Below are 11,416 nucleotides of genomic sequence, written 5' to 3' on the forward strand. Positions count from 1 at the left end.
TAGATAGACTTAAAACTTAAAGATTGTAAAGACCAAACCACAAGGGCGATGCTTGGTTGATTTGAGTTTGACTCCAAAAATCAAAAGTACTAGGATGTCTCATGTTCAAATCCAAGAAAAAATAAAAATCCCCTTATGGCCACGGAGGTTCAAATGCGATGACTCCGGACTATCTGCAAAGCAGGTGGTCGCCCTGGGATTAGTCGGTTCGCATAGCGGATTGAATATCTAGGTTAATAAAAAAAGATTGTAAAGACCAATCAAGGAATATTTATAGAATAAACTTTAGGGGGCGAAATGAAATTTGTTAAACGTTCAAGGGTGAAAATGTAAATATTATCATCTTGCTGGCTATTGTTCTCCTTTAAAGCCTCCTTTTTGTGACCCTTCCCACTCTATCTGTCAACTCTTTTCATCTCTCCACCATTGCCTCAAAACATCAAAGAAGAGAGAGAAAGCAATCTAGAGAGAGAAATCTGGGAAAGATGTCGAAATCTGCTGGTTTGCTCGTGATTTGTGCTGTAATCCTTGTCGCCCACATGATCGCGCTCTCATTTCCTGCCGTTGATGCCGCTTCAAGCGGTGGGGACCACCATCTGGGATGGATTCCGACCACTACCTCCACCGTCGGCAGCGCCTGCCGTGGATCTATGGCGGAATGTCTTGCTGAAGGCGGAGATCTGGATATAGACGACATGGAGTTCGCTATGGATAGTGAATCGCACCGACGCATTTTAGCAAACAATCGTCGTTACATCAGCTACGGTGCACTTAGCCGGAACAACGTCCCGTGCTCCAGACGCGGTGCGTCGTACTACAACTGCCGTTCCGGAGGTCAGGCTAACCCTTACACCCGTGGTTGCAGCGCCATCACTCGTTGCCGCCGTTGAGCGATGGCGTTTGTTTGTTCCTATTATTTTATTTATTAAATACGATTTTATGTGGAACTGATTAATTCATATTAGTTTGAATGGAATCATATACTCTCTCTACATTCATACGAAATTCGGTCGATGATGATAATAAAATTTGGGTGTAATTTTGATTTGCTTTACTCATATATACTAATTGTGTGTACAACCAATGTTCAAATTTTATGCATCTTGTTTTGAAATTCCGACTCCAATTTGGTAAACCCTAATTCCTGATCATGCTCTACTGACCTGCACATTATGCATTAGAAGTTGTATTTCATTGTGACTTGTACATCATGCATTATAAGTTGTTCTTTGTGGGTGCTTTTCATTCTGGACTTTTCATTATGCATCAGAAGTTGTACCTTTTGGGTGTTGGTCATCCCCTTTTTAGAGCCACTATCATCAAATCAAGATTCTAGAACCCATGTGGGTTTGTACACTATGCAATACAAGTTGTACTTCAATAGGGATATGCAGTTTTCTTGTGAATCTGGCATGGTTGGTTTAGATCCAATCATTGGAGCCTGAGGCAACTAACCTCTGTGCCAAATTCAAGATTTCATCTTCCCTCATATTATACTTTCAAATTCGATATATTGTGTTTGTTTGGTTTGATCAAATCATTGGGAACTTACCTTTGTGCCAAAATTTATGCGCTATGAAGCGGTTTTATACAGGGATGTATTAGTCGATGGTAACAAAGATCTCACTTCTCCTCATCGACTTTTAGAAAAGGTTTTTATCCGAAATGGGCATTGTGTAGTTGGGTGAAACCGATTGGTCTTATAGGGACGTGGAAATGGAAAGTTGGTAAAGATTTCACCTTTTATGTATGGTTTTTCTAGTCTTTTTGAAGTAAAGAATTGACGTTGGAAATGAAATGTTGCAACTTGAGAAATAGGTTGGCAAGCGCAAGGACACAACCATGGTCGATCAATGTGTATGAGAATTGGAGAAGGATCTAAGGAGTAAGCCATGTGTGCTAGGACCAGAGTTGGTTAGGATCGACATAAAGACTAGGCCATGTGTGCTAGGACCAAGATAGGTTAGGTTAGGCCGTTGCAAGGACTAGGCCACGTGTTCTAGGGCCAGCGTTGGTTAGACCGACACAAGTACTAGGCCATTGTGTGCTAGGGCCAACGTTGGTTAGACCGACACAAGTATGAGGCCATCTGTGCTAGGACCCGGTCGATTAGTATATGTTAACAATTGTAGGATTTTAACTTTTAAAAGAGTTGTTACAATTAGCATGAAATTCAAAGTAATGTGTTGTAGTTTGAGAAGTTGAATATTTTTGTGTACAAAATTCAAAGTAATGGGTTTTACCTAACTTGTAAGGGTTGGAAGTTGGAAGTTATGTTGCTATTAAATGATTTGCATATCTTAATGAGTTGTAATTGGAAGACCTAAAGTTTTCATACAGTTGGGTTCAATTTGCTTTTTACTTGAATCAATTTAAAGGGTTTGATTTGTTTTTTACAACTATGTTAAGGAAAAAGTTTGATTTTAACAATTTTTTGCTTTAATAGCTTCTATGTTACATGCTATTTTCTATGTTAAAATAGAGAAAAGAAGAGAAAAAAATGTAAAAATCTTCAAACTTGAAGAAATCTCTAAAAGTGTATATTGAAATTCTTTCTTGTTAATAGGGGACATTAAAACTGAATGTTTATGAGAGACATAATATTTTATTAAGGAGGTGTTTGGGATTGTTTATTTTAGGTGTTTTTTTTTTTTTACTTATTTCAGTCTGACACCGGTAATAAGCTAAATGCTAGTGTTTGGATGAAGAAAAATAAAACTGTTTATATCGATAATAAGCAGTTTTTTTGATAAGTTAATTCTTCTTGACTTATGGAAAAATTACTTATTACCAGTTTACCATTTTAACCTTATTTTATTAATGTTTGTTAATTATTAATCTTATTGATATAAATATGTGTCAAAAATATTATTATAAACGATGAAAAATAAATTTTTACATGTTAAAAAGTCAAATAAGTTAATAATAAAAAATATTATCATATGGAAGACTGTCCTTTTTGGTCATTTTACATATATAAGCAAAATTTGTCAAACACTAAAAAACAACTTATCAGCTTATTGTTTTTTGGTACCGCTATAAGCTAATTCAAACACTTTTTACAAAACTTCAATTTAATACTACATAAGTTAATAAAGCACTTTTACAAAAAAAAACATAAGTTGTTTTAAATAAACAATCCCAAACACCTCCTAAATGTATTTAGTATTTTTAATAATATAATTAGCAATAATTTTTCTGTGGACTTCCAGAAATCTCTTTCATGTAGCTTGGCAAGAGATATATTTTGTTTGTAAAAAAAGTAACATTTCTTATTTTATGTTGTTCAATAAATACATATTTTTTAAAGTTCTCTTTAAAATGTTAACGAAATAAATTGTGGTCTACAATATTTTAATATTGTTATGTTAGTAATAATTCAAAAAAATCTAATTAATTTACCATATTTATATGTCAAGTAAAAGTTTTTGAACAAATATAATATATTCTTTAAAAGATAATATTTGTAAAAAATGAACAATTCTTATTTTTATTTTTTGCAGAAAACACAATTTTTTTAAAAAATGTTAGTGAGATAAGTTGTGTTCTACTAGTTTTATTGATATTGGTATATTAATGAATAATTTAGAAAAAATTTAACTCATTTAATATATTTATTAAATAACATGTAAAATTTCTAAATATTAAAATTACAAATATAGTGTTTAATAAGAACTAGTAGATGTCCTAATAAAATAATTGTGAAAGTACACTGATGTAGTAAGAAAGTCACATCACTATAATGCATGTGGACAGCCTACGTGGACAATGAGGTGGCATGGAAACCTCGTATAATGGGTAAATTTAAATCAGAAGGTTACCCAATGCTATAATGAGTAAATTTTTCAAAATACAATGTCTTAATAAAAAATAGTTTTAAAGTACATTGCTGTAATAAAAACAACTGAAAGTACAATGCTATAATAAAGAAATTTATGAAAGTAGATTGTTATTTTGCCCTAAATAAAAAAAATATTGATGGTATTTATATTAAGGTTGGATTCCAATGAAAATGGAAGTTTGGTATTCATATAAATAATAAATTACGGATTTGGTCCTTGTAGTTTATACTTTATGCTTATAAAAGTCTTGAAATCAAAATAAATATAAATATGAGACTCTTGATTAATATGTTCACACCTTCCTCTAATGAAACAAAAAACATTTGGTTCACCCAATTATCAAACCTCACGTTTACTCATCCAACCCATGTCACCTATCGTAGCAAATAGGGATGGTGATTTGCCACGACTCGAACGGAGACGGGGATTTCCCGTTAAAACGGGTCCCGGGGCCAGAGCCGAGGATCCTCGATAGACATAAACCGGGGCCGGGGACGGGGGATGTTGTTCAAACCGGGGTCGGGGATCCTCTGTAGAATCAAAATAAAGGATACTATTTACGGGGTTTGACCGGGGATTGCTAGTGTTTTGACTGGGGACGTGATAATAATCCCCGTACTCGCTAGGGACCGGGGGACGTTACTACAAACTGGGGCCAGGGCTGGGGATTACAAAACCCGCCCCATCCCCGCCCCATTGCCATGCCTAGTAGCAAACCTCACTCCATCTCATCTTCTTATCCCGACTCAAAGACTTCACTACCATTATCAACGAGCTTCTCTTCATTTAATTTTATGAATGTGAAAGTATCCAAGAAGATATATAAGATAGCATCAAATGGAAAATGGAAATGGAAATGGAAATGGAAGTGTGATCGGAAAAAAGGTAACGGAGTGATAGTTAGTAGAAACGACTGTCAAATATATAAACACAGAAGAGACAGAGCGAGATACATCCAGATGACACTGCAACAATGGTGAAAGCATAAATTATCGCTCGAGTTGCACTGTCTTCAGAAGAAGAAATCAACATCGAACAACACTACTTGACGGTATTCAAGGTGCTTTTGCAACTTTGACCGAATAGAAATGCCAGCTCCAATCGTTGATCAAGGGGGCTTGTTTACCAAATTTTAGGGTTTTGATTCACAGTCCAAACATCTCGCGGGTTTTGGGTTCGTTTTCAGGTTCGAATATGGGTTTCAATTTTGGGTTTGAACCTTTGTTTCGATTTCAATTTTGGGTGTGAATCTTTTCCCGGTTTCGTTTTTAGGTTCAAATATGGGTTTTGATTTTGGGTTGAATCTATTTTTTTTTTCGTTTCTAGGTCCGATTCTCGGTCTCGATTTTGGGTTTGAACATGTGATCCGATTTATGGGTGTGTACCTGGATTCCAATTTCATTTCTGGCATCTGTTTGAATATGATTTAGTGTTTGTTTTTTGAATTCGATGTAGGTCTTTGATTTATATGGATCTGTATCACAAGATATTGATGATGTTCATTGTGTTATTAATGCTCATTGATGTTCTTGTGCTTTTTGAGATTGTTCTTGTATTTATGAAGATGTTTCATAGTGTTCTTGAAGCGTTTCTTGCAAAGATGTGTGTGTATAGAGGGAGGTTCGAGGGAAAACCCCCAAAAAATGAAAAACTGAGGAATACTCTGGTAAACGTTTATCTGGTCCGTATGCACATGTGCATATAAGTAATTGAAGTTGTATGCACATGTCCATATGGTCCAGATGAACGGTTATCAGAGTGTTTCTCAATTTATTATTTTTTTTAAAGATTTTTCTCTGAACCTGATCCTACATATGTATATATATATATATATATATATATGCAGATGTTGGTGTGTATAAATATATAACTAGATAAAAATAGAACAAATATATAAAAATGTGAAAAGTACGAAAATGTCAACCAGGAGTCCCATATATGTATTTATTTCAATTTTGGGACCACTGTGGATAGAAAGTGTAAACCACAAGATTGATGACATTCATATTAGGGTTGACTCTTGAGTTAGGGTGAGAATGAAAATTATGCTGAAAAGGGTAAAAATGATCCACACTAATACAATGCAGCAAGATGCATTGGATTGGTTCCCGTAATAAGCACAATTAATGGTTGGAGGTGACTAGGTGAGAATAAAAGTGATCAACGGTTCAGATCTCTTCTAACATTTTTAATCTTTAACTCTTATTATCACATAATCTTTTATCTTTATATTAAAGTGTCTTCAAATAAATATCTCTTTATTATGTATTTTTTACATTTTAGTGCACATATTATTAGATTTAAAATGTATAAAAATATCTTCTAACAGATTCTTTAAAATTAAAAAATTGAGATTTTAAGCAAACTTTTATTCCAACAGATTATTCAAAATAAAAAAAATCAATTTTAAATTTAAAAGCCTCAAAAAATATTATTATGAAAAAAGAAACATTTTTATTATATCTCACCTATAAAAAAACTTGATATTACATGTTTATGATAAAGAAATAATATTTTATTGTTTAAATAAATGTAATTAATATCTTACAATAAAGAATATTACAATTTTGTTTGTTATTAAAGATTTTAGGTTTTAATTTTGTATTTTAAAAATAAATTTAATAGAATTGAAGCCATTAAATTCATGGTACCATCATTTACTTTGAGTGGGTGGAGAGCATCATTACTCTCTAAATTATACACCAAAGACATTGATATTGTCTTTGAAGAAAAACCCACTCAAATTCCCACTTCCACTTTCCGCATCTTTACTGCTTTTCAATTATTTCATACACAAAAAACCAAACACACACACACACACACATATATATATATATATATATACACACACACACACACACACACACACACACACATATATATATATATATATACACTAGGTTCGATCATGTGTATTACACAGGGTAATTTAAAAAAATTAACTCATATTAGGAAACTTATCTTACAAATATGAATGATCATCGAAAGTATGATGCTACTTCAGACTTGTACTTTTAAAATAACTCTGAAGTATAATTTTGAAGAATGATTCTTCAGACTTGAATTTTTAGAAATGAAACTATATCAATAATTAGTTAAAATGCAGTTAACCCTAGAATAAAATTGAATTTAGAAATGAAAATATATCAGTAAATTGAATTTAAATTTAGAATGACTCTTCAAACTTGTACTCTTGAAATAACTTTGAAGTAAAACTCTGAAGAATGGCTCTTCAGACTTGTACTCTTAAAATAACTCTGAAGTATAACTCCAAAGTATAACTTTGAAGAATGACTATTCAGACTTAAATTTAGAAATGAAATTATATCAATAATTAGTTAAATGGAGTTAACCCTAGAATAAAATTGAATTTATAAATGAAACTATATCAGTAAATTGTCTCACCATCATTCACACTACCAACCTTGTCTTCTCCTAAATCCAAAAGCCAGTTTGCAAAAATCCTTGTCTGTTCGATATCAGAAGCTTGACTGGCAACAGTTACCTCATGTTTTTAGTTAACCTTTGGACTTTGCATTTTTTTTTCCAAATGTAAGATGAACTTAACGACGCATTAATAAAAAAAATATGAATAAATATTAACAATCTGAAAACCTTGAGTTCAGAGTTATTCAAATACCCAATATCTTTGAAAAATACCCCATGGTAAAGCTTGCGTCATATAGAGCAAGACAAACCAGAGCTCCTTTGGTCCTTTAAGACCAAAGCCTCTCTGGACTCACCAACCAAAAGCAAGGTCAACAAAAAAAAGGCCAACCAAAGGTCCTCTAGTCAACAAAAATGAAGACGAAGTCTGAAGATGATTTAGTCCAAGAGGATGTATTCATGAAGTTGCCTGCAACCAAGAGCTCGGATACAGAGCTCGGACATAGAGCTCAGATACAGAGCCTCTGGTTCGTTTACCCAGAGCCTCTGGGTCAAGAAAATGTTACAAGACTAAGTATAAGTCTCTATAGACTTATCTATATCTGAACTGTACTTAAAAGACTAAGTCTAAGTCTTAAAGACTTATTTTCAGATCTCTGAACCGTGCTTACAAGACTAAGTCTAAGTCTTTAAGACTAATGTTCAAAGTCTGAAGACCTTGAGTTCAAAGCTCGGATACAGAGCTCGGACACAGAGCTCGGATACAGAGCTCGAACACAAAGCCTCTGGTACATTCAACAAAGCCACTGGTTCGTCTATCCAGAGCCTCTAGGTCAAGAAAATGTTATAAGACCAAATATAAGTCTTATAGACTTATCTATCTCTGAACTGTATTTACAAGACTAAGTCTAAGTCTTAAAGACTTATCTTCAGATCTCTGAACTGTGCTTACAAGACTAAGTCTGAAGACTTATCTTCAAAGTCTAAAGACCTTGAGTTCAGAGCTCGGATATAGAGGTCGGACATAGAAGACTTCTGAGTTCAGATTTCTAAATCTGAAAAAGAAGACTTCTAAGTCTGAAAAAGAAGACTTCAGAGTAGGATCCAGTTTCCTACTTCATGATCTTCTTCTTTAATCTCTCAATTATTGTGAAGAATGACTCTTCAAATTTGAATTTAGAAATGAAACTATATTAATAATTAGTTAAAATAAAGTTAATCTTAGAATAAAATTCAATTTAGAAATGAAACTATATTAGTAAATTGAATTTAAACTTAGAAGTAAATCGCATTTTAGGTAATCAACTACCACACGAATTAATTAACCCAATAATAAAATCAATTACATCCTATATTAGTGGGATTGATTGAATAATCAAATGAGTCTAATTGAACTGCTAATGTAAATTGTGTCTAGATACATGTTTAGGCGGAAAAACACTATAAATCGTATAAACAAAAGTTGTGTCATGCCAGTTATTTATTTATTATAAGTATATATATGATAGGTCAAACGTAAACCAAACTACTTATATAAATTGTATAAACCTTCGATTTCATTGTTTAAATATGATGAAATTGTTTTATATAATTTTTCTGATTAAATTGTTTCATATGTTTTTGTTTATATGTAAAAATAAAATTGTTTCATGTATTTATCATTTGGATCAATTTTTTATTCTAAAATTAATATAATGAAGATGATAATGTCCATAATCAACTCCTCCACAATAAAAATAAGTAATCAACCCTTATATTTAAAAAAAGTGAAAAAAAATATGATTCGTTGAATGAGGTTTGTACAAATGACTTGGTTTGCATTTGATCTCTCCTACACACACACACATATATATATATAGCCACAAATTCATTTGAGAAATGCTAAATGTGTGAGAAGTAAAAAAATGATCATAGTCTTTTATCTATAAAAAATTGGTTAATATCTACGCTTTGACTATGAAGTGTCGAAAATTCCGTTGCATGGTAACAACTATGCTAAAGATAAAGAGATAGTTTCGTAACTTTTACAAATAAGCGACTAACAAGTACATATATGTAAACCTGTGTGATTCACATATGAACTATATATTCATATGTGAACCCGTGTAATAGTGTAGTTTACATATGAACTATATGTGCTTACATGAACCCGTGTTCATATATGAATCCGTGTAATTTATACACGAACCCTAATGAATCATTACAAACTATTTTTAAGTCATTCACATATAACTATTTAATTGATTTATTTTTAAGTCACTGTCTCGTTTTTACCGGGTAAGATTCTTGATTCTTACTATATCATCCGGTGAGATAACGTGACTTGATAAGCGCTTACCCGGATAAGCGTTTGATAAACGGCCTCTTAGATAATTATTTGTATCTATAACCACTTGTGGACCACTTTCAATGCATCAACTAAAAACAACATGCCAAGAATCAAACACTATGTTCCCAAAGTGTATTAACTATTCATTATTCCAAAAAAGAAGATGTCACCAGAACCCGTCCTCTGTTTTCCCCACAAATGATACACCGAAAGGCTAAAGCCATCTGTACGTTCAGCTTAAGCCACCTGCACTCGGATTTCTTTTCTACAAATAACTTATCGGTAAACTAAAGATTTTTGTTTGGAGAACCCAACTTGGTTCCATTAAACCGATGTTATGTACTCAAAATATTGCTATAAAAGAATTTCTGATTTCTAATACTCTAGACAGGGTTATCATATAAGAGTTAGATATCAGTAAAAATAATATATATTTTTTCTTTATCGTCTGTTACAGAACATGAAATAAATAAATAAAATCGTTATTTTCCTTTCTTTTCTTTTTTCTCCAGAATTCGAGAACACTTGATTATTTTCCCCCTCATTTCCTTTATTTTTCTTAAACAAGGTTTGAAGAACACAACGTAAGTATGTGAATTATTGGTTAACATGTACATTTATAGCAGTTGTATTACAGAATTTCTTTTTGCATTTTTGTCTGAAATAGTTAGTTTATACTGGGTTTTTTCCTACTGTTGGTATAACTAGAGATCCGTTCAAAAATCATGTTTTATGTACATTACAAATTTGTATATGGTCATTTTTGTCATTGGACGATTTTTTCAACCTCTTTCTTTTCATACGTGACGATATTTTAGTTTTTTTTTAATCAAAGTTGATAATCACATCAACATATAAAATGTGATGCGACTCATGAAATCTCTTCTTGGAGGACATAATCATCTTTTTGTGACTTGAAATGATGCATAAATGACACAACGCTTATATAACATGCTTATGAAGTCAAAATTGAAATCAAAACAAAACAGACGAAACTATATACTCTCCTCTCTCTCACTTTCTGTCTCTTTATATACAGAGAGAGATAGTGAGAGAGAAGTTAGTTCAAATAAAAATATAATAAAAACAAATGATATATATAATATTGAATATTTGAAAAAAAGAAAAATTATTTGTAAATTAAATATTTATGTTATTTCAAATATATCAAATATAAATTTCTAATTGATTAAAATTTATATTCGGGTTTATTAGATAACATATTTCAACAGATAATATATCTAATGCATGAAATCTTTTTTTTGTCTGTGACATAGTTAATTTTAAATAAGTTGATATGGTGAAGTATTATTTTAGACTGAGTGTTTTTACATAGAAAATCAATAAACCTATGCATATTAAAATAACTATTCATAATCAATTAATCATGTTCGAGATTTATGGTTGAAACATTAAAAAAAAATATTGTGACGGGTTAATAAAAATACGTACATATGCTCATCCTGCAGAGTCGCAACGACAACCTGTTGATCTGGTTAGAATTTAATAAGGATTTTTCAAAGAAAGTTCAATTATTTATGTTTCAGGATTATTGATATGTAACAGTTTTTTCTTAAAAAACCCTAAAACTTTCTTAGACCATTCTAAAATAAATCTCAAAGTACAAGATGTGTTGGATTAGAAATTGTATGTAACACCTCTAGAGCTCCCTTGTCCAATTGTGTTTGTTAGTGGAGCTCAATATAATTATAATATGGTAGATGTGAAGATAGACTTGATGGAGCATGATGTAGGCCCCAATAGTACTTCAGTTGATGTAATGAATGATTTTTTTTATATTTTTTTATTTATTGATCGTGAATTTTTGGGTCAGTTTGTGTGCAACTTGACTGATTTC

The 11,416-nt window shown here is 31.9% G+C and overlaps 1 protein-coding gene across 1 annotated transcript; it reads left to right on the plus strand.

The window, feature by feature from the left end:
* The first annotated feature begins 398 nt into the window (after positions 1-398).
* On the plus strand, positions 399-1,094 carry LOC112529453 (protein RALF-like 33). Its single transcript, XM_025140743.1, has one exon. The coding sequence runs from the start codon at positions 486-488 to the stop codon at positions 888-890; it is 405 nt and encodes a 134-aa protein (XP_024996511.1). The 5' UTR covers positions 399-485; the 3' UTR covers positions 891-1,094.
* The last annotated feature ends 10,322 nt before the right edge of the window (positions 1,095-11,416 follow it).

The sequence above is a fragment of the Cynara cardunculus genome, assembly GCF_001531365.2.
Source record: "Cynara cardunculus var. scolymus isolate 2C chromosome LG 16, CcrdV1, whole genome shotgun sequence".
Lineage (NCBI taxonomy): Eukaryota > Viridiplantae > Streptophyta > Magnoliopsida > Asterales > Asteraceae > Cynara > Cynara cardunculus.

Bases quoted from the DNA above. Each gene is read 5' to 3' on its own strand.
- LOC112529453 (XM_025140743.1), top strand. From the start codon at position 486: ATGTCGAAATCTGCTGGTTTGCTCGTGATTTGTGCTGTAATCCTTGTC.